Source organism: Mastigoproctus giganteus, chromosome 9 (assembly GCF_048544385.1).
Source record: "Mastigoproctus giganteus isolate SK-2022 chromosome 9, ASM4854438v1, whole genome shotgun sequence".
In the NCBI taxonomy this organism is placed as follows: Eukaryota; Metazoa; Arthropoda; class Arachnida; order Uropygi; family Thelyphonidae; genus Mastigoproctus; species Mastigoproctus giganteus.
In genome coordinates, this window is record NC_143583.1 from 43,733,720 (window position 1) to 43,757,664 (window position 23,945).

General features: G+C 38.3%; 1 protein-coding gene across 2 annotated transcripts in view; it reads left to right on the forward strand.

The window, feature by feature from the left end:
• Sqor (Sulfide quinone oxidoreductase) overlaps nt 1-23,280 on the forward strand; it is a 133,406-nt gene extending 110,126 nt beyond the window's left edge. For both annotated transcript variants that reach the window (XM_090382089.1, XM_090382090.1), the window contains one exon: nt 23,127-23,280. In XM_090382089.1, the coding sequence (XP_090238215.1) occupies nt 23,127-23,184 (58 nt within the window). In that variant the 3' untranslated portion in view covers nt 23,185-23,280. The remainder of the gene's footprint in view (nt 1-23,126) is intronic.
• The last annotated feature ends 665 nt before the right edge of the window (nt 23,281-23,945 follow it).

The window sequence follows — 23,945 nt, forward strand, 5'->3', positions numbered from 1 at the left end:
CATCACAATGAGTTGCTCTGATATTGCACTACCTTGAATAAGCAGTGCTTCACCATTGGAGAAGACTAAAACAATGCCATTTCACCTACTTCAGTGATTTACTGTGAACTAACTTGCTGTACACTAACTTGTTTGATTAATGAATTTTCTGTAGTCTGAGGCTTTCAGCCCTAAAACCTTTTCAAGTCTTTATTATTGTACATCATCTGGCATCTCTCATATTGTGGAGTTATACTTCATAACTGGGTTGTCACTTATTGTAACATCAGGGTACCTTCCCGCCCACCACTGACAGGCCAAAAAGCCTTGAAATGGTGCTGTTTCGGTGGTGGTATCCGCTGAGAATAAGTAACATTAGTCTTCTGCACTAGTGAAGCATTGCTTATTCGAGGTAGTGAAATATCAGGGCAACTCGTGAAGGCATTCACGGTGTGAGATATAAAAAGAACGATGCCATTTCACCTATTTCGGTGATTTACTATGAACTAACATGATGCTATGTACTAACTTTTGCTATCACCTTTCTATAGTTGTTTTGTTTTATTTCTTCTAGATCAGTGTTTCTCAACTGGGGGTCTGTGGCTTATACTTTGGGGGGGTGTCAGTGAGTTTACCTTACATCTGACGGCATTTTCTGAAACTTCCTAATTGGAGAAAGAAAGGAAAAGATCTTGTGAGATCGAGTTCATTGTAAATAGCATACCTTGTATATTACCAGATTGTCTGTTCCCTGAAAGTGAGACTTTGTTCATTACCTTTGAGTACAAAGTAGTATTTGCATTTATGTATCACAAACTCTAATAGTTGCATATATGTTCATTTTATCTCATTGTTTCTGTGTGGGCCAAAGATTTCCCATCCTTGACACACATGAGGAATTATTAAGGTTTAAAAATGGCAGAAGGTTATCAAATTGTAGCAGGACACTTAATGATTTTGTAATAACTGAAAGCAAAGTGGAGGAGAAATTGTTGAAGTTAAACATAAGAAAAGCACCTGGGGTGGATGGGATCTATCCAGTTATATTAAAGGAGGCGGCAAAGCAACTAAGCAAACCCTTAGCCATAATTATGAGAGCATCCTTGGACTCAGGGGAGGTTCCCACGGACTGGAGATGTGCAAATGTATCCCCAATTCACAAAGGGGGATCGAAGGGTGACACGAGTACTTACAGACCAGTTAGTTTAACTTCTGTCCCGGGTAAAATAATGGAGTCACTGGTTAAAGATGCATTGCAGGATCATCTAGACAAGACTGCAGCAATAATTCAGACACAGCATGGGTTTGTTAAGGGAAAGTCTTGTCTGACAAATTTGATAGGATATTATGATGTGGTTACAAAGGAACTGGATGCAAAAAATAATTTTGATATCATATATTTGGATTTCAGGAAAGCTTTTGACACTGTTGCGCACGGAAGACTATTGTACAAATTGGAGCAGAATGGTATTAAGGGTAAGTTGCTACAATGGATAAAAGGATGGTTAAGTGGGAGAAGACAGAGGGTGGTAATCAATGGGTGCTGCTCTTCGTGGACTAATGTTATTAGTGGAGTCCCACAGGGTTCGGTGTTAGGTCCACTGTTGTTTTGTATATTTATCAATGATATTGATGAAGGTATATCAGGCTTAATGTTGAAGTTTGCAGATGATACAAAGGTTGGTAGGGTTGTTAATGACAGTAATGGCAGTGTGCTACTGCAACAGGATCTAGATAATTTGGGCAGATGGGCTAAGAAGTGGCAACTGAAGTTTAACCTTGACAAATGCAAAGTACTGCATATGGGTAGAAATAACCCCAGAGAAACATACCAACTGTGTAGTACTACACTTAAGGTGGTAGAAAATGAAAAAGACCTGGGAGTAATTGTGCAGTCAGATATGAAGTTTTCTGAGCAATGTAGACAGGCTGCCAGGGCAGGTCATGGGGTTTTGTCAATGATATATAGGAATTTTGCTAGCAGGGAAAAGGAGGTGATTGTCCCTCTGTATAAGGCAATGGTCAGGCCACACCTTGAGTACTGCATACAGGTCTGGAGGCCTCATTTTAGGAAGGATGTAGATTTGCTTGAGCATGTACAGAGAAGGGCAACAAGATTGGTGAGAGGAATGAAGGGATGAACTTAAGCCTCTCTTACCAAGAGAGGCTTAAGTTCTGCAAATTGCAGTGGCTAGAGACTTAGGCACCTGCACGGTGATCTGATTGAGGTGTATAAGGTCTTGAATGGGTTGAGCACGCTGAATTCTGATGGGATCCTTCCACTTTTCAGATTACAAACCTAAGGGGGCATAAATTCAAATTAAGAAAAGACAGATGTAGAATAGATGTGCAGAAATATGCCTTTAGCCAGCAGGTGGTTAATTGCTGGAACAAACTTCCATCTGTCATTGTGGAAGTTGATAGGTTGAATAAATTTAAGGAGGAACTGGACAGGCATTTGGAGGGAATGGTGTGATTTTTTTTTTTTTTTTTTGGGCTGATGCTGCATAAGCTCATACACTTGCTTTCTTGCATCACATGCCACTACTACTACCACCTCGCAGGAGCCTAGTCTCCAGATGCTGCAGTTTGCAGAACTTAAGCCTTTCTTGGTAAGAGCACCCATTTGTTCCCCTCATTTGCATAAATTCTTAATGCTACATTTGGAAAAGTATCTATAAAATCGTTTTTAAAAATATATTGTAACACTTCAAATGGAGTAATATTGTCTTTAATATAAATTTAAAGTACTCTAAGTTCTTCAAATAATGCTAAACTATCAATAACAGACTCATTACGATCAATGTCACTTAATTTAATATGTAAATCTGTAACATATGTATGTTAATTTCAATGATTTAATAAATTGTCTTATGACCATTTTTTTAATTCAGAAATATAAAATATTTTAAATATTTCTACATGTTCTTTCATATTTCTAAACCTTTCAGTTAACGAGAAAATTGTTGTGTCCATAATTTGAAAGAAAAAATTAATTTTGAAATTTTGTTTCAGATCCTGAATAGCTTCCTCTCTGCTTTCATAATCAAAATTACATCTTTTTAATCTTTTACTTACATTGCTTGCTTCTGGAAACAAAGCATCAATGCCAATGATAGTAGCCATATTATTAGCTGAATCAAGAATTTTTTGGAATGCTTCCTCTGCTCCATTTTCTTTAAAATATTCCATGATTTCCCATTGGTAGGGGTGTAAGGCAAGGATGTTCCATGTTTCCCATGCTATTTGATTCATATGCAGAAGCACTGATGAAAGAGTTCAAAGGAGGTGTAAAAGTAGGAGGAGAGAAGATAGACAATGTGATTTGCAGATGACTAGATATTGATTGCTAATAATGAAGAATTACAGAGCTACTTGGACATCTTGAACAGCACAATAAAGGAGTATAATATTAAGATTAGCAGCAATAAAACCAAGGTAATGTTAATTTCAAAGTAGCCAGGAAGAAGAATCAATATAACATTAGATGGAATAATATTTAAACAGGTCAACAGAACAGATACTTGGGAAGCGTAATGACAGAAAATGGAAAAAATAAAATCAAGAATTGCAATGGACAAAGAGGCATTTAGTAATAGAAAAGAACTATTGAGAAGAAATTTCAAGGAGTTAAGAAAGCAAATGGTGAAAACATTAATATGGACTGTTGTGCTATATGGCTCCAAGACGAGGACACTGGGAAAGAGGAAATGACAGTTAGAAGCTTTCGAGATGTGGGTGTGAAAGAGAACGGAAAGGGTGAAATGGGTGGACAGAGTGAGTAATGAGATTTTTAGGAAAGTAGAAGAGAGAACATTAGTAAAGAATTAAGAAGGAGACAAAATAACTTTATAGGACAGGTATTGAGAAGAGAAAACATGTAGAGGAAAGGGATTGAGGGGTAGATGTGTAGGAAGAGAACTACTGGGAGAAGGAGAATTGGAATGATGGATTGGATGATAACAGGAAATTATGCAGGAATTAAAAGTATAGCACAAGATAGAGAATCACAGCATCAATGGAGCCCTGAACCTGCCTGAAGGAAGAGAACTTGAAGAAAAAGATTTTGTAACTGCAAAATATAAATATGAAACACAGATCCAGATAAGCAAATTAATGTGAATGCAGTTTCATGTACTGTATTTATTTCAAACGAATTATTTGCCTGCTTTGTTGAATGCTGGTAAGCAGTGGTGGATCCAGAAAAAAAAATGATAGGAGGAGCACCATTTGTGACAGGGGAGCACCATTTTGTGCCTTGTTTGTGCACAAAGCATAAAATATTGCACAGAACAAAACAAATATGACACTCAAACAGAATATGACTGGCGGACACAGGCACACAGCTAAAGTCTGAATTACTTTGAAGTAAACATTACGCATGACCAAACTGCACGACGCCTCGAACTAGAATGGCGATCACATCAGCATCGGTGTTGCCAACTGTAGTCAATTGAAAATAGCTGAGCGACAATGCAGAAATAGATAAAATCCTCTGTTAACAATGAGAATTTAAACAATTGGTGTATATTCTCAGAAAAACAATAGGAGGACACAATTGCATACCCTGTATTCACCATTGCTGGTAAACAATGGAAGTCATGCTGGTCATCTGATTACCAGCATGACTTCTGGGTACATGGGACAGGCAGCTGGATAGGTTTTAATAGTAACATTAAGTTGAAGAATGGTAATCCCTTTGGCTCTTAATTCGTGCTTAGCAGCAGCACTAATTGACTCAATTGCTTGAAGGCCAGAGGTACAAACAGTGCATTCCCAGTAAAGTCTCTAGTAAGCCATGGTTATATGGAAGTAGTCTTCATTTTACTGAAACTATTTTAAATGCAATTACCAAGGGAAATTTAAAAAAATCGTTATATAGAAAAAATTTCTATAAAGAAGTTTGTTAAACAGAGGTCCAACTTTTACATGTAAAAAATATTTTTGGCGCCCTCCTGAACTGCTGCCCATAAATGACGCTTACCTTGCCTACCCACTTGCGGTGACCCTGCATCCAGTGCAGCTTCCAAAGGAACCAATTCATTCTGGACCATCTTATTAGACTGGAAACATCCATCTGGGATGCTTTCCTAAAATATGAACATCTTGTTTCAGTATTCTTTGATATTCTTTGATAAAAATGACACAACTTGGAGATCTGGCATCTTAAAAGATTTGCATAGCCTTGATCTTAGAGGGTATCTCCCCATTTTTATTAAAAACGTTTTTTCCAGTTGGTCTTTTCAAGTTCGTGTGGGATCCCCACTCTCTCATCCCTTTTGCCAAGGGGATGGAGTGCTGCAGTGATCAGTATTAAGTGTCACGCTTTTTGCCATCAAAGTAAATTCTATCACAGAACAGCTTCCACAAACTGTAAACAGCACCTTTTATGTTGATTACTTTAGCATATTTTCTCAGTCATGCAGCATGAGGGTTATTGAAAGACAACTGCAACAAGCCATTGATCACCTTAATTCCTGGGAACTTGTTAATGGATTCAGGTTCTCACTGCAGATTACTTGTTGTGTACACTTTTGTTGTAAGCATAATCTTTATCCTGAACCTGAATTAAGGTTTAGAAAAAATGCTTTCCAGTAGTGTCAGACAAAATTCTTGGGACTCGTATTGATAAAAAGTTGTCCTTTCTGGAACATATCAGTTAACTCTATACAAAGAGTAGGAGAGGACTAAATATTCTTCATTCTCTCTCTCTCTCTCTTTCCTCTATGTGTTGGGGTGTGGATCAATATACCTTACTACACATCTACCTTGCACTTCTACGATCCAAACTAAATTATGAGTACCAGGTATATGCTTCAGCCAGAGACAGTGTACTTCAATGGCTGGACCCTGTCCATCATCAGTTATCTGTATCGCTGCTGGAGCATTTTGAACATTCTCCTGTCCAGAGCCTGTATGTGGAAGCAAATGAACCTTAGCTATTGCTTCGATATAAGCAGTTGTCTCTAAAGTATGCTTTGAAGCTGAAATCCCTGCCAGACCATCCTACGTGGACATCTGTTTTTGAACAACATTGGGAAAATTTGTACAATGCGTGTCAGACTGCCAATCTTCCTTTCAGTATTTGCATCCAAAAGAGAGTTAAATGTCATGGTAGACAAGGTTTCCCAACAAAAGCAAACCCTCCACCCTGCTATGCTCATATTCCATCATGCAACTTTTCCCTTCAGAACTGGCTGAAGTTTGATACTCCATTTGTCTACCTGCAGCTCTATTCAACACGCTTAGTTGAACACTCTGACTTCCTGCTAGTTTACACAAATGGCTTTAAGTGGGAATCGTGTGTAGGATCTGCTGCTGTCTTTCCAGATACTACTATATCTCAGCTGATTCTTCCTGAATTCAGCATATACATTGCAGAGCCGCATGCTATAGAGTTAGTCTTGAATCGCATTAGAACTTGTCAATACCAAAGGTCTATAATTAATGATTTGGCTGACACCGCAACCAAATAAGCAACTCTCACTAATAATTATTGTCTGTCAATCCCAAATTATACACAACAAGATATACTCCCAATGGCAAAATTTTTTGCATAGACCGACAACCAATAAATTATATTAGATAAAGAATGTAATTGAAACATGGCAGTCTAGTTTGCACAGGAATCATAGTGAGGAAGTTGTTCTTGTTCGAGGCCGCCTCCGTAGCCAGGTGGGCAGGAGCAGCAGTGCGTAGCACACGCTTCTTGATTAGACCGGGGGTTCGAGCCCGTGACCACCAAATACGGAGGATGTGGAAAGGCCAGGGAATGACCACCGCATATCCCCAGAGCAATATGGCCTTAGTTGCTAATGCTCCTAAAAAAAAAAACCAAACAAACAAACAAACAAACAAACAAAATGTTCTTGTTTGACTCCATATGACACAGTCATCTTACACATTCATTCCTGCTGAGATCTGATGATCGTCCTCTGTTGGAGTCTTGTGACACCATTTTAACTATAAAGCATATTACAATTAATTCTGTTAATTTTACCTATGCTCGGAATATGTGTTTTTCAATTTTTACCCATGTCACCGAGCCATATACACTCGGTCAGATTTTATCCGACAATGACCACATGCCAGATGTTTTTAAATTTCTACAAATTATTAATTTTTATAAATATATCTGACTTTATGCATATAATTTTAGTCTGAGTATACTAGCATTTATTCTGTTTTACGTTTGCATATATATTTTAATGCAGTAACCTTTTTGTGAAAGGTTACCAAAAATCCTTTTCATCTCTTTTATGGCACACTATAGCCTCATTTGCTTTTGCACCAGAAAAACAGAAACCAACCAACCAATCCATTGGGTTTCTCAAGGGAAGGTATTGACATGACTATTAGAGTTAAAGGAAGCGGTGGAAATATTTTTGATAGAGAAGAACTCTGATTTAGGAGAACTTTACAATAATGGAAGTTGGTTGGAAAAACTTGTCTATTTAAGTGACATATTCGGCATCCTCGATGAACTTAACCTCTACCTGCAAGGACAGTTAAACAACATATTTGTCACTATTGAAAAATTAGAACATTTCAGAAAAGTTATTAATTTGGTCTAAAAGAATGGATATGGGCATTTATGACATTTCTTCAGTACTGTCAAATGGTAATCGATAAGCCTTTTGCTTTTGATGAAAAGTGATTAATCTAATATAAAAATTTATTTAAATGCACGTATTAAAAATTTTCAAAATTATTTTTCAGAAGCTGATGACATTTGTAAGGGTAGCCTATGGATACAAATTTAAATTCCGTTGAACCTAGATTGGAATCTTTAGTTAAAAGAGTTCAAGAACAGAAATCGCATTAAATTTGCATTTTTATATTTTTCTGATACGAGAAGGAAAACATGGTTTGAGGAATTTATTATGTATAACAATTTATGATACTATATAAAATGTTTGGTTCAACGATTTTACTAATAAACTCTCAGTTTCTTCTCTTTTATTATTTTATTTATTATTATTATTTTTTTTTCATTTCTGACTCTCAAAGTTTTAAAATTCATGGTAATTAATTAATTTATAAGCAGGAAGAACCATATTATATATATTTTTATTTGGAGTTTTAACTCCATAAAACCCCTTAAAGTCAAAATAAGGAAGTGCGATTAGATTTAATGTTTTTGTTCTATTTTGTGAATTGAATTATCGAAATATTTCTTCACTTTGGTATATGAGTACTTCAATGTCTAATTAATAAACATTTATGGGGAACTTTGGACACATCAGTTCCTGTCTGATCACCAAAGTTAAGAAGTGTAAACAAATACTACTGCTGTTGCCAATGTTTTTATATTATTTACAAGAGGGGTCTGCAGAAATATGGGAACATTGTAAGGGATCTGTGGACCAAAAAGGTTGAGAAACACTGTTCTAGATGATAATTATGATTAAATGTGGAGGAATAAACTTGGCCTTGTCAGTCTATAAAGTGTATGTTGCTATATTTTATATTTGATCTGAAAACTGAAGTGCAAAGTTTGGTTTTGAATTATGAGATTGTCAAAAAAAAAAAGCACATCTATAGCCAAGTGGGCAGTATGTGTAACTATAGCGTTATGCACACTGCGGGTTCAAATCCACATAATAATACAAAACACAGTAACATTCTTGTATTCTCTATTATGTAAATTTCTCTGATTCTAGTGCTTTTTCTAGTGTATAAACAGAATTTTTTGTCTTGATGAGTTTGTTAAGCTGTATTTTATTTACTTGATTTTCTTAACAGATGATAATTTCTTGTTACTAGCAGAAAAGTCAGGTTAAACTGATTAGAAACTAAGAAAATTTGGAATTAGTGCTAAGAGATCACATGAAACGAGGCTTAGAGAAATCATTTGAATGAAGCATAAAACATAAAGCATTAAAAGAAACTACCAGCCCTTTCATAATAAAGGTTTCCCACTGGAACAAAATATTTTTGTTCTTCTATATGTGAATACAAAAAATAAAAAATAAATCAAACAGGTCCCTCAATTGGTTACAGTGGAAATGCTATAGAAAGCTCAGCAGAAATGGCTGATAAGGTGAATTGATATTTAAATAAATAAATTTTCTGTTTATACTCTGGGATGACCAAACTGTCAGAGGAGTTCACAAGATAGAATACAAGAAACAGCATCATATTCAGCAGTCATGGGCTTGAACCCCGGTCACTCAAGGCACATGTACTTATGCACCCACACGCCTGACCACTAGGCTACGGCGGCCTAGTACTGATAGTTGCACTATTCAAAACATTCTACATTTGTTTAATGAGATTCATCCTAGACTCAATTTTTTCTCAGTGTGTTTACAGTTTAAAGTAAAATAAATGATATAATGATCTCAGAGAAGTGTTTGTTAGAAAAGTCACTGAGGTTAAAGGAGGACTAGGCTCCAGGTAAGGGTGATATAAAGCCTGCAAAACTGAATCAGTTTTGCAGGGTTGATTCAACTCTGACAATATTTAAACAATTCTTACTTTGTCTACTTCATACACACAGCTGAAACTCCTAATAGCTGTTATCGAAAATGTTATCTTCAAATTCTTTGCAGAAAATTCCAGAAATATCAATTATCATATAATTAGGAAAAATTCATGATTAAGTTAAACCTAATTATATACACATGTTGAGTGGCATAATATGTCATGTTTATTATTGATAGCATGCTCCATTTACTGCCATGTGCTTTCTGCCAGTTGGTAACACTCTCTGGCTTTGTCACATTTATGCATCATCTGGAATCAAACTGTTGACATGTACACTTCATATTTCATGCAGTGAGCAATCCTGTTACTGACAAGCTGGCATCCAATGAATACATCCCTTGAAGTGTGCAGTTTTTAATTTATATTCACTCCAAAATTAATTAAAAATATAGAACATAGATTTTACACAATTAGGTTCGGAAAAGATTGAAAATATAGGTGTCATAAAAAAATGAACAATTTTTGAATTTTTTTTGTTGATTTTTAAAATTATTTTGCAAATTTTCCTGTGACTAGTGATGTTTTTTTTTTTTTTTTGTTAGTTGTTGGCGCATCGGCTTCTGTGGCCATAATGCACCTCCCAAAGTTTTTGCATTTTTACTGTGATCCAAGCCCAAGGCGGATTTGAACCCATGACCTTTGGTTGCCAGGCAGGCACCGATGGGCTTAAAAGGCTGCATGTGAGTGTACGAACCAATTGTGAATTTTAATGAATCATTAAATTCGTGAGAAGATCCCCTTGAACCAGAAAAGTGCTAATGTCTGCCCTGTCACAGAGATGGTGATATAGAGAGTTCAGTAACTATACACCAACGTTTGGCTCTCCTGGCAGGGAAAATCATGAGCCTGTGGTAAGGATGTGATTCTGAACCATTTGACAAGAATGATATCTTGAATAGATCATAGCATGGGTTTGTTAAAGGGAAGTCATGTCTCTTGCCAATTGGGGTAAATTACTATGATGTATTAATTTACCGTGAGAAATTGGGTACCTCAAAACTGAGTGGTCCTCTCCTATTTTTAATTTTCATAAATGATATTGATGAGAGAATCCAAGGAAAGCGGCACAAAGTTTGCTGATGATTTGAAGGGGTTAACAATTCAAATTAGGCCATGAAGCTCAAAAAGACTTGGATCAGTTGCATGTATGGTCAAAAAAATGGAAACTGAAGTTTCTTTGAGTTATGTATAACTTAGGGGTGGGGGTTGTTGTTGTTGTAATAGTAATAGTATGGTTTTAAGAGCATTAGGGACTAAGGCCATATTGCTCAGTGTATATTGTCTATAAATTGCCTGTGTTTCAAGATTGATTTTCTGTTTGCTGGACAAAAAAACTTGAGTTTCTGGGACAAAAAACCATGCTACTCTTGCCTGAGACTGACTACCATTAGCATTAGTAGAGGCATATGATGCAAGAAAGCAAGCTTATGCAGCATCAGCCAAATAAAAAAAAAAAAAAAAAAACTTCCACTTCACCCCTCTGTTTCTTTCGAAATACCTGTCTAGCTGAGCCTTAAATTTATTTAGGCTATCAACTTCCACAACAAGGGATGAAAGTCTGTTCCACCAACCAACTACCCGCTGGCTACCCCATGTCGTGAAAAGGCCCATAAAAATTTCTCATGTCATCGCCGGGTCTCAAACTCAGGTCTTTTCCATCCAGTGTGGGTAGGGTGGTGATCCTACCAACTGTGCTACCCACGAGGGCTAGGTGAGGAACAAAAAGTGTTCAAGATAAAAAAAAAAAAAATACTGGCATCATTAGCATTAGTAGAGGCATATGATGCAAGAAAGCAAGCTTATGCAGCATAAGCTTATGTTAGGTGGGTCGGAAAACTGCTAGCTTGGGGGATATAAGGATAATAGATTAACAGTAGCCACTGACAGAGGTGAAAGTGATTCTTGCACTGCTTCTATTGGAATGAGCGGAAGCCTGGAAAACAAGATGCAGGATATTTCAGAGACTGCTGGGAGTCATTGCGGTACAAGTAAACACATGGGTTGCGTTAGGGTAGCTAAGAAAAAGAACAGGTGCATGTATACTTGCGTGTACACCAATGCTAGGAGTTTGGTAAATAAATTTGATGAATTTGAAGTATTGCTCAAAGCATCAAAGGCAGATATTGTTGGGATATCAGAGACGTGGTGTCACACAGATATTAGGAATGCAGAACTGGAATTTGGGGAGTACAATGTCTACAGAAAGGATAGGAAGGGAGGAGGGGTTATGCTATTAGTTAAGAAACACATAAAATCCAAGGAAGTGAAGCCAGTCGACATTGCTGGACAGTGCAGTGTCAAGTCAGTTTGGTGTGACATAAGCATTGGGAGATCAAAATTGAGAGTAGGAGTGTGCTATAGGCCTAATGACTCTGATGAGTATAATAAGAAACTGTACAGGGAAATAGAGTGGGCCAGTAAATCAGAGAGTCTTATAATGGGGGATTTTAATTTCCCAGATATTGACTGGAATTTGTGGGTTGGTCACTCACACACTAGCAAGGCTGTGCTTTTGTGGATTTATTAGATGATTGTTTTCTACAGCAGCATGTTTGGGAGGCAACTAGAGGGAGTAATACTCTTGATTTGATTATCAGTAGTGATTCTTCATGCATTAAGAATCTGCAGATAGAGAAACCACTAGGTGGCAGTGATCACAGTGTGCTGAAGTGGGATTTACTCAAAGAGGTAACTACCATCAGGGGTAAAGGAAAGGGTTATTGCTTTCGTAAAGGCGACTACGATGGTCTGAGACAGTATTTAAATTCTATACAGTGGGACCAACTGATGATGTTACCAACAGCAAATTCAAAATGGGAAGCATTCAAAGAATTTATCTTGGAAGCTACTAGGCTTTACATACCAACTAAGAAATATTGTTCAAGGTTTAGGCCTAAATGGATGTCAGATGAACTAATGAGACATATGGCAGAGAAGAAAAATGCATGGGATACATATAAATTAACACGTGACACAGAAGCCTATGATAGATATAAGTTGATCTGTAACCAAGTTACAAAGGAGGGAGGTGCCTCCGTAGCCAGGTGGGAAGGAGCAGCAGTGCATAGCACACGCTTCTTGATTAGACCGGGGTTCGAACCCGTCACCACCAAATACGGAGGATGCGGAAAGATCAGGAAATGACCACCGCATGTACAGGAGCAATATGGCCTTAGTTGTTAATGCTCCTAAAAACCAAATAACAACAATAATAACAACAACAAAGGAGGTTAGGCAGGCGAAGGCAGATTACGAGAAATCTTTGGCAAGGGATGCAAAGAAAAACAGCAAAGAGTTCTTTACTTATGTAAACTCTAGAAGAAAAGGGATGAATCAGATTGGTCCACTTGATATCGATGGTTCAACTGTTGATGATCCTGCTCAGGTAGCTAACAAACTAAATGAATATTAGCATTAGCATTAGCATTAGCAGAGGCATTTGATGCAAGAAAGCAAGCTTATGCAGCATCAGCCAAAAAAAAAAAAAAAAAAAAAAACCACTTCCACTTCACCCCTCTGTTCGTTCGAAATACCTGTCCAGCTGAGCCTTAAACTTATTTAGGCTATCAACTTCCACGACAAGGGATGGAAGTCTGTTCCACCAACCAACCACCCGCTGGCTAAAGGCAAATTTCCGCACGTCTATCCTACATCTGTCTTTCCTCAATTTGAATTTATGCCCTCTCAGGTGATTATTCTCAGCGAGAGGAAGAATCCCATCAGGATTGAGCATGCTCAAACCATTCAAGGCTTTATACACCTCTATCAGATCACCTCGGGGTGATCAATACAGTGTCTTATACAGCAAATTACAGTGTCTGGAGACTAGGCGTCTCCAGACACTGTAATTTGCAAAACTTAAGCTTTTCTTCGTAAGAGCACCCCTTTGTTCCATTCACTAATCTTGTTGCCCTTCTCTGTACTTGTTCCAGCAGCTCTACATCCTTCTTGAAATGAGGCCTCCAGACCTGTATACAGTACTCTAGGTGTGGCCTGACCATTGCCTTATACAAGGGAATAATCACCTCCTTATCCCTGCTAGAAAAATTCCTATATATCATTGACAATACACCATGAGCTACTCTTGCAGCCCGTCTGCACTGCTCAGAGAACTTCATATCTGCCTGCACAACCACCCGCAGGTCCCTTTCATTCTCCACCACTGTCAGTGTAGTACCACAGAGTTGATACGTTGCTCTGGGGTTGCTGTTTCCCATGTGTAGTACTTTACATTTGTCAATGTTAAACTTCATTTGCCACCTCTCAGCCCATCTGCTCAACCTTTTCAGATCCTGTTGCAGCAGCATAGTGTCAGTAGTGTCCTTGACAACCCTGCCTACCTTTGTATCGTCTGCAAACTTCGACATTAAGCTTGATATACCATCATCAATATCATTTATAAATACAGAAAACAATAATGGACCCCACACTGAGCCCTGAGGGACTCCACTAATAACACTAGTCCACGACAAGCAGTGTCCATTGATTACCACTCTCTGTCTTCTCCCCCTCAGCCACCCCTTTATCCACAGCAGCAACTTGCCTCCAATGTCACACTGCTCCAATTTGTGCAGCAGTCTTCCATGTGCAACAGTATCAAAAGCCTTTCTAAGATCCAAGTATATAATATCAAAGCTATTCCCTGCAGCCAGTTCTTTTGTGACTGCATTATAGTATCCAATCAAATTGGTCAGGCAAGACTTCCCCTTAACAAAACCATGCTGTGTCCGAGCTATAACTGAAGTCTTGTCTAAATGATCCTGCAGTGCTTCTTTAACCAGTGCCTCCATTAATTTTCCTGGAACAGAAGTTAAGCTCACAGGTCTATAATTACTTGTGTCAGCCTTTGATCCTCCTTTGTGAATTGGGGTCACATTTGCACATATCCAGTCTATGGGTACCTCCCCTGAGTCCAAGGAAGCTCTCATAATTATGGCTAAGGGTTTGCTTACTTCCTTTGCTGCCTCCTTTAATATAACTGAATAGATCCCATCCACCCCGGGTGCCTTTCTTGTGTTTATCTTCAACAGTTTGTCCTCCACTTTACTCCCAGTTATTTCAAGATTCTGTAGCTTACTGCTAGAGTTGAATACACCTCTGTCATTCCCCTCGCTGAATAACTCCTCATGTGTGAATGTCGATGCAAAATATTCATTTAGTTTGTTAGCTACCTGAGCAGGATCATCAACAGTTGACCCATCAATATCAAGTGGACCAATCTGATTCATCCCCTTCCTTCTAGAGTTTACATAAGTAAAGAACTCTTTGCTGTTTTTCTTTGCATCCCTTGCCAAGGATTTCTCGTAATCTGCCTTTGCCTGCCTAACCTCCTTTGTAACTTGGTTGCATATCAACTTGTATCTATCATAGGCTTCTGTGTCATGTGTTAATTTGTAAGTATGCCATGCATTTTTCTTCTCTGCCATATGCCTCATTAGTTCATCTGACATCCATTTTGTCTCCCCCCAAGCTAGCAGCTTTCCGACCCACCTAACACTGCCTCGATAGAATCAGCAAATATTCTTGCACCCTTTCTATTTAAGTGTATCCCATCCCTGTAGAAGCAATCTCTCCTGTTAACAAGTACAGTCCATTCTGAAAAAAATTCTACCCCTTGAGCCTTGCACAATCTTTCCAGCGCCGAATTGATCGACAAGGCTCTCATCATATACTCCCTCCTATCGTGTCTGGGCAGAATTGCAGACACTTTCAAATTCAACCCTAATTCTCGGCTTATTTTCAACAGTGACCTGTACTGTTAAGTAATTCTGCCGGTCTCCTACTCTTAATATTATTAGTGCCAACGTGTACAACTATACAACTATATCACCTTTTGTGCCCTTAAAGGATGATATTCGCTCTACAACGTCATCAACCTTTGCCCCTGGCAGACATACCCTGGTCCTGTTCCACCTATCCTTTTTACAAAGCATGTTCCCCGTTTCCCTGACAATAGAGTCGCCAACAACTACTAGTTTCTTCGGGACCAGCGCATTCTGCCTTGGGGGTTGTCTCTTTGTCACGTGATGCCCAAGTGCAAGCTCTGGCGTTGATGTGGGCAGCTGAGAGCTTGGGCCCCTCAATTTAGTTTCTTTGAGGGCATCCACCCTGTCCTTCAAGCTCTCATATAGGCCCACAAGAACGCTGAGTTGTTGCCTGATATCGATACACTCCTTGCATCGCGCGCACACAAAGACATCCCCCATGGCAGTATCATGTCCCGTACCCGACTGCTCTGCAAACATCAAGCAAACAGTGCATTTTATAAGGCTGTGAGTCAGAGGACAACTGCCCCCCTCAGTTCTGCTCTGAGCCACAGCACTTACATTAGCTTGAGCCTTTTGCTTTGCTGCTCTGGTCTGAGTCATGATTCTATTAATTAATTAATTAATTATAATTAATTATGTTAAATATAATTAATTATATTACATTTGTAATCTAAGTCGTTATATGTACTTATTTAAAAGTACAATTTAACTGCTAACGAAGTTCAACTAACGCTATCTAGTACGGTATATAACTATCGTATCACAAAGGCGGGAAAGTTACGAACGGTGAATCTACGGACACTTAAGTATTAGTTAACTTTCAAATCTCGCTGTCTCAATTCAGAATAAACTAATGATCCTTACTAGGTCTATAAGCTACTTACAGAAATAATTCGATGTAAAAAAATATTCAATCAAGCGGCTAAATATGACTAAAGAACTTCTCGTTCAGCGGAGTTGCAAACACGTGGATACGTTGAGATATAAGACAAGACTGAGTTTTAGAAGGGTTGAAATCAACTAAGTTGTCTTTGCCCCACTGGAGAATTACCTGAAGATCGGCATTTAAGGAATTGGTAGCAGATTTTCGGGAAGTTGAAGCTGATTGAGCAGGACAAGGTTTCTCAAATTGGAAAGTGGAATGCAATGTGCTATCATCGGCAAAACTATGGATTGGATTTCCAGTTAATGGAAGAAGGTCATTAATATACAAGAGGAAAAGAGTGGGGGAAAGAACTGAACCTTGGGGGACACCGGCATTAGTGGAGAAGTTAGAAGACAGAGAGCCATCTACCATCACCCTCAGTGAGCGATCCGAGAGAAAACTGGATAACCACTTACTAAAATCAGTTGGCAAACCATAAGATGGAAGCTTGTTAAGAAGACCTTTATGCCAAACACGATCAAAAGCCTTTGAGATGTCAAGAGCAACTACCTGTGTTTCACCGAACATTTCCATTGAATTAGTCCATAAATGGGTAACATAAGCCAGAATATCACCAGTGGATCGACACTGACGGAATCCATATTGGCGATCGTTGATCAGATGGAAGGTTTCTAGGTAGTTTAAGAGTTGGCGGTTAATTGATTTCTCCATTACTTTAGAAAGAGTAGAAGTAATTGCAATGGGACGATAATTGGATGGGAGGGATTTGTCACCCTTTTTAGGAACTGGCTGGATATGAGCAAATTTCCAAGCAGAAGGAAAAACACCTTTGGAATAAGAAAGTGAAAAAAGGCGGCAAAGAATAGGAGTAAGTTCAGGAGCACAGGTTTTGAGAACAAGTGGAGAAATACCATCAGGACCTGGAGCTTTCTTAGCATCGAGATTCATCAAAATCCTTCTGATATCCTTTTGACGGAAGACCACAGGAGGCATTGAATGGAGTGTGTTGGGAATGGTGGGAGGTGTTTTACCAAGATCATAAATATATGAGCTGGAAGAAAAATGGGATGCTAGCAGGTCAGCTTTATCCTTGGCTGAAGTGACAACAGAACCATCTGGTTTGGACAGAGGTGGGAGCAGAGATGGGCAATAGTTGCGGCCAATAGCTTTGGAAAGAGATCAGAATGCTCAGCTACCATTAGGGCAAGAAGTAAGTTTTCTACTCTTAGCCTGTTCAAACTCTAGTTTGGACTGATTAATAACTGTTTTACAATTGTTGCGAGCTTTGGTGTAGGCAGAAAATGAAACTGAAGAATTAGAAACAAGCCAATTACGATATGCAACATTCTTCTCTTGAACAGCCTTAGCACATTTATTGGAAAACCAAGGTTTAGATAAAGGATGAGATTTTAAAGTGTAGTGTGGGATAAAGGATTCCATTCCTGCAAGAATAATTTCACTGACACTATCTGAACAAACATTGACATCAGAAGTTTTGAAACAGTAATCTGACCAAGGAAAAGAAGAAAAGAAGTCTAGCAGGTCATCCCATTTTGCATTCTTGTAATGCCAAACAACATGAGGTTGGGAATAGCCATGAGATAAAGGTTCCATTGGAGAAGAAACAATCACCAAGTTGTGATCTGAAGTGCCTAAAGGGCCTCTCACTTCGACTGTGTACTTAGAAGGGTTGTTTGTGAGAAAAAGATCAAGCGTATTGGCTGTATGATTAGGATTATCCGGAATTCTTGTAGGTAATTGAACAATCTGTGCTAGGTCATTAGTAATTGCAAAAGCCTCAACATCTCGACCTGCTGGGTCGGTGTGACTAGAAAACGGAAGCCAGCTGGAGTTGTGAACATTAAAATCACCAAGGAAAATTACCTCACTGTTAGGAAAGTTGGACTGGAGAAAGTCAATTTGCAAAGAGAGGAAGTCAAAGAGCTCCAAGTGATTAGTGGAGTTGGGAGAACGGTAGAGACAACAGATGAATTTGACACAATGAGGTAGAGAGATTTTAAGCCAGAGAAGATCAAAGAGAGGAGATTCCAAATTTCCAAGTCTCTGACAGGGAATATCAGAACGGATATATGCACAAGTACCACCTTTGAGGCGAAAGGAATCATACAGGTCTGGAGGCCTCATTTCAAGAAGGATGTAGAGCTGCTGGAATGAGTACAGAGAAGGGAAACAAGATTAGTGAATGGAACAAAGGGTTGCTCTTACGAAGAAAGGCTTAAGTTTTGCAAATTACAGTGTCTGGAGACTAGGCACTGGTGAGGTGATCTGATAGAGGCGTATAAAGTCTTGAATGGTTTGAGCATGCTCAATGCTGATGGGATTCTGCCTCTTGCTCAGAATAATCATCTGAGAGGGCATAAATTCAAATTGAGGAAAGACAGATGTAGGATAGATGTGCGGAAATTTGCCTTTAGCCAGCAGGTAGTTGGTTGGTGGAACAGACTTCTATACCTTGTTGTGGAAGGTGATAGCATAAATAAATTTAAGGCTCAGCTGGACAGGTATTTCGAACAAATGGAGGGGTGAAGTGGAAGTTTTTTTTTTTTTTTTTGGGCTGATGCTGCATAAGCTTGCTTTCTTGCATCATATGCCTCTACTAATGCTAATGCATCAGCCAAAAAAAAAAAAAAAAACGCTCTCATTTCATCCCTCCATTCGTTCCAAATACCTGTCCAGCTCAGCCTTAAATTTATTTAGGCTATCAAGTTCCACAACAAAAGATGGAAGTGTGTTCCACCAATCAACTACCCGCTGGCTAAAGGCAAACTTCTGCACATCTATCCTACAATTGTCTTTCCTCAATTTGAATTTATGCCCTGTCAGGTGATTATTTTGAGCAAGAGGAAGAATCCCATCAGCATTGAACATGCTCAAACCATTCAATGCTTTATACACCTCAATCAGATCACCTTGCAGGTGCCTAGTCTACAGACACTGTAATCTGAAAAAAATAAGCCTTTCTTCGTAAGAGCAACCCTTCGTTCCATTCACTAATCTTGTTGCCCCTCTCTTATTCGTTCCAACAGCTCTATATCCTTCTTAAAATGAGGCCTCCAGACCTATATACAGTACTCAAGGTGTGGCCTGACCATTGCCTTATACAAGGGGATAATGACGTCCTTATCCATGCTAGAAAAATTCCTGTCTATCATTGACAAGACACCATGGGCTACTCTTGCAGACCGTCTGCACTGCTCAGAAAACTTCACATCTGCCTGCACAATTACCCCCAAGTCATTTTCATTCTCTACCACTGTCAGTGTAGTACCTAACAGCAATCCCATTAAGCATTAATGTCAAACGCATAATTTTTTTTTTTTTTTTATAGCTTCTAGCCACTGAAATCCGAGGAAACTAGGTGGCAGGACCTGCCAGAGCTATTTGTTGTGATACTGGATACACCCGGCTAGCCTCCACGTGGCAAGATATGGGCAACGTTGGGCCCCACTAGGGGCCTGAATATCCAATAAGCCGGATAAACAATGGGCACAACATATCACACTGCACAGACACGGCCCACACTTTCAAGTTTCTGGCTTGACAGTGTACTGTCCTAGATAAAGCGAAACACATGCGGAGATGGGAGAAATCCCAGGTGCCGTCTGACACAAACATACCTTACATACCTGTCAGTGTAGTACCATAGAGTTGATACGTTACTCTGGGGTTACTGCTTCCCTTATGTAGTACTTTGCATTTGTCAATGTTAAACTTCATTTGCCACCTCTCAGCCCATCTGCTCAACTTTTCTAGATCCTGTTGGTCCTGCGTACTGTCATTAATTTCCTTAACAACCCTGCCAACCTTTGTATCGTCTGCAAACTTGGACATTAAGCCTGATATACCATCATCAATATCATTTATAAATACAGAAAACAACAATGGACCGAACACTGAACCCTGAGGGACTCCACTAATAACATTAGTCCACAAAGAGCAGTGTCCATTGATTACCACTCTTGGTCTTCTTCCACTCAACCATCCCTTTATCCCTAGCAGCAATTTGCCTCCAGTGCTACACTGCTCTAATTTGTGCAGCAGTCTTCCATGTGCAACAGTATAAAAAGCCTTTCTAAGATCCAAATATATGATATCAAAGTTATTCTCTGCATCCAGTTCCCTTGTGACCACATCATAGTATGTAATCATATTGGTCAGACAAGACTTCCCCTTAACAAAACCATGGTGTGTCCGAGCTATAACTGAATTCTTGTCTAGATGATCTTGCAATACTTCTTTAACCAGTGCTTCCATTAATTTCTCTGAAACAGAAGTTAAACTAACTAACGGGTCTGTAATTACTTTTGTCGCCCTTTGATTCTCCTTTGTGAATTGGGGTCGCATTTGCACATCTCCAGTCCATGGGTACCTCCCTTGAGTCCAAGGAATCTCTCATAATTATGGCTAAGGGTTTGCTTACTTCCTTTGCTGCCTCCTTTAATATAACTGGATAGATCCCATTCACCCTGGGTGCCTGTTTTATGTTTATCTTCAACAATTTCTCCTCCACTTTCCTCTCAGTTATTACAAAATCATCTAGCTCACTGCCAGAGTTTAATTCACCTCTGGCATTCACCTCCCTGAATAACTCCTCATGGGTGAATGAGGATGCAAAATACTCATTTAGTTTGTGAGCCACCTGAGCAGGATAATGAACAGTTGAACCATCAGTATCCAGTGGACCAATCTGATTAATTCCTTTCCTTTTAGGGTTTACATAGGTAAAGAACTCTTTGTTGTTTTTCTTTGCATCCTTTGCCAAGGATTTCTGATAATCTGCCTTTGCCTGCCTAATCCCCTTTGTGACTTGGTTACAGACCAGCTTATATCTATCATAGGCTTCCATGTCACCTTAATTGATATGTATCCAAGATTAATTCTTTGAATGCCTCCCATTTTGGATTTGCTGTTGGTAACATCATCAGTTGGTCCCACCGTATAGAATTTAAATACTGTCTCACACTACCGTAGTCGCCTTTACAAAAGCAAAAACCCTTCCTTTACCCCTGATGGTAGTTATCTCTTTGAGTAAATCCCACTTCAGCACACTGTGATCACTGCCACCTAGTGATTCCTTTATTTGCAGATTCTTAATGCATGATGAATCACTACTGAAAATCAGATCAAGAGTATAACTCCCTCTAGTTGCCTCCCAAACATGCTAATGTAGAAAAAAATCATCCAATAAATCCCCAAAAGCCTTGCTAGTGTGTGAGTGACCAACCCACAAATTCCTGTCAATATCTGGGGAATTAAAATCCTCCATTATAAGACTCTCTGATTTACTGGCCCACTCTTATCTTTACAGTTTCTTATTATACTCATCAGAGTCATTAGGCCTATAGCACACTCCTACTCTCAATTTTGATTTCCCAGTGCTTATGTCACACCAAACTGACTCCACACTGCACTGTCCAGTGATGTCGACTGGCTGCACTTCCTTGGATTTTATGTGTTTCTTATGTTTCTCAGGTTATGATTCAACCTGAGAAAATTTTCCAGGAAATATTGAGAGGTGGCTTCACATGGTGTCCTGTCTGATTTATTGGATCTCTGCTAGTATGGAGGAGGACATCATTATCACTCTATATAAGATGATGGTTAGATTGCATTTGTAATATTTTATTCAAATCTGGAGACTTCATCTACAGAAAGACTTCTGGAGAGAGTTCAAGGGAGGGTGAGCAGATTAGTGATGAGTGCAAATCAATGAGTATATGAAGAATAGCTTAGAAAGTGTGGACTGCAAAGTTTGACAACTAGACATTTAAGGTGGATATCTGATTGAGATGTATAAAGCACTGAAGGAGTTGAGTAAAATGAATGAGGGTCTGCTCTTCCTTATAGATGAGAGGAGAAGCACAGGTCACATATATAAAATCTCATGAAATAACAAAAGTTTGTTTCCAATAAAGTTCACTTATGGGCAGCAAGTTGTTGAACACTGGAACAAGTTGGATGGATGGTTGGTTGGTTGGTTGGTTGGTTGGTTGGTTGGTTGTCTTGTGGGAATGGGAATAGTATGATTTATTCTGTTTTCTGTTATATTTTCTCTTATATTATTATTATTATTTTTTTGGCTGATGCAGTAAAAGTTCCTCCCCCCCCCTGCATCATTTGGTCTTACCAACTAATACATTAGAAAAGTGTGAATTTATCAGTTTCAGCATTATAGACTTAACTGTATTTCGATATAGAGATAATAATAGTGGATTCAAACTGCATTGTTAGCAGAATGGAAGATAGTTCAGCTAGTTGATGTTAGATCAGTAAATGGAATGGAAGTATTTTTAACATCTGAAATGTAATCATGATAAGAAGATCACTTTATGAGGATTAATTTGGTAATAAGTTGTGCATATATTAATATTATTATCAAAAATTAGATAAAGGTCACATAAGTCAAAAGGTGATTTAGCGTTAGTATAAATTTAGTCAAGTAATTAAATCTACCAACAAATGAGTGTAGAATATATCCTCTCTAATTTGATCAGTGGAATGTGATAAATATTATAATACAGTTCAGTAAAATAAGCATTTTGGATTTTGAAAAAGAATGGAATTGTTTTATTTCTGGTAAAAATTTATCTTTCAGATCATGTCTACTGCATTTTTATGTGTGTGTTGGTTGTGCATGTGTGCACTCACACATGCAACACACAGCATTTTTACTGAAACTTAAATATGAAACTTAGGCCTGACATAGCCAAGTGGTCAGGAGTGTGAGTGCAGTAGCACATGCTCTTTGAGTGGACTGCTGTTCAAACCTGTGACTGCTAAATACGATTAACATTTGTATTGATTGATTTATTGTAAAATCCACTGACCTGGTGGTCGTGCTGGAGTATAAACAAGAACATATTTGCTAAGTTATATGTGATATTTGTTTTATTTCATGTTGAATATTCTCTGGTTATTACATTATTCACACTGCATACAATTTTGATAGTTTAAACTTAACAAAATATTATTGATTTTTACAGAGGCTACTGGGAAGGTCCTGGATTCATCAGAAAACTGCTGCATTTAGGAATGGCATAGGAAGTGCTGTTTGTATAAGCAGAATAATTTATTCAGAGTTGAAATAAATATACATAACTTTATTTTCGTTTGGGCAGCTGTTATCTACCAATGAGATAAATGGAATCATATTAAAAAAGTTATGATCTAATAGGAATGGTATAAAATATATTTGTTTATAATATTAAAAACATCACATCTTTGTACAAATGTGCCTTATCTTTTAGTTCTGTACGTTTATTTTGTGTGTTTGAAAATGTAGCAATCAAGCTAGAGAATTAGTCACTTATTTGAATTAAACCATAAAAATTTAAAATCTGTCTATTTAAAATCTGAAAATAAAAATGTATGCTTGGATAATATCGTGTCCAATATTAGTTGGATTTGCCATTATCTGTATATAGGGGAATATCAGAAGTTTCTTGTATGGCAGCACTGGTGTGTGATTGTACAAGTGAACTCCTGTTACATGTGCTGATAGTATCAACCATTGTCCATTTTTAATATGCCCATTATATGTAAGTGGAGTGGAGAAAACATTTTTCTGTTATGCAGTGTGAAATATGGGTTTTGAATAAAGTGCAGGTGAGTGTCATGTGCACAAATGTTTGAGCACTGATTAAATTTCATGTTTTAGGAAAAACCCTGCATGAGTGTCACAGCCTGTTAAAGAGAGGCTTAGAGAACCAGTCCTGATTGCATGAAAATGTTAGTCTGCCACCTCACTATGGTTGTCCATTTCAGTTTTAAAATGTACAAAATTAGGACTTTGCTATGTTATC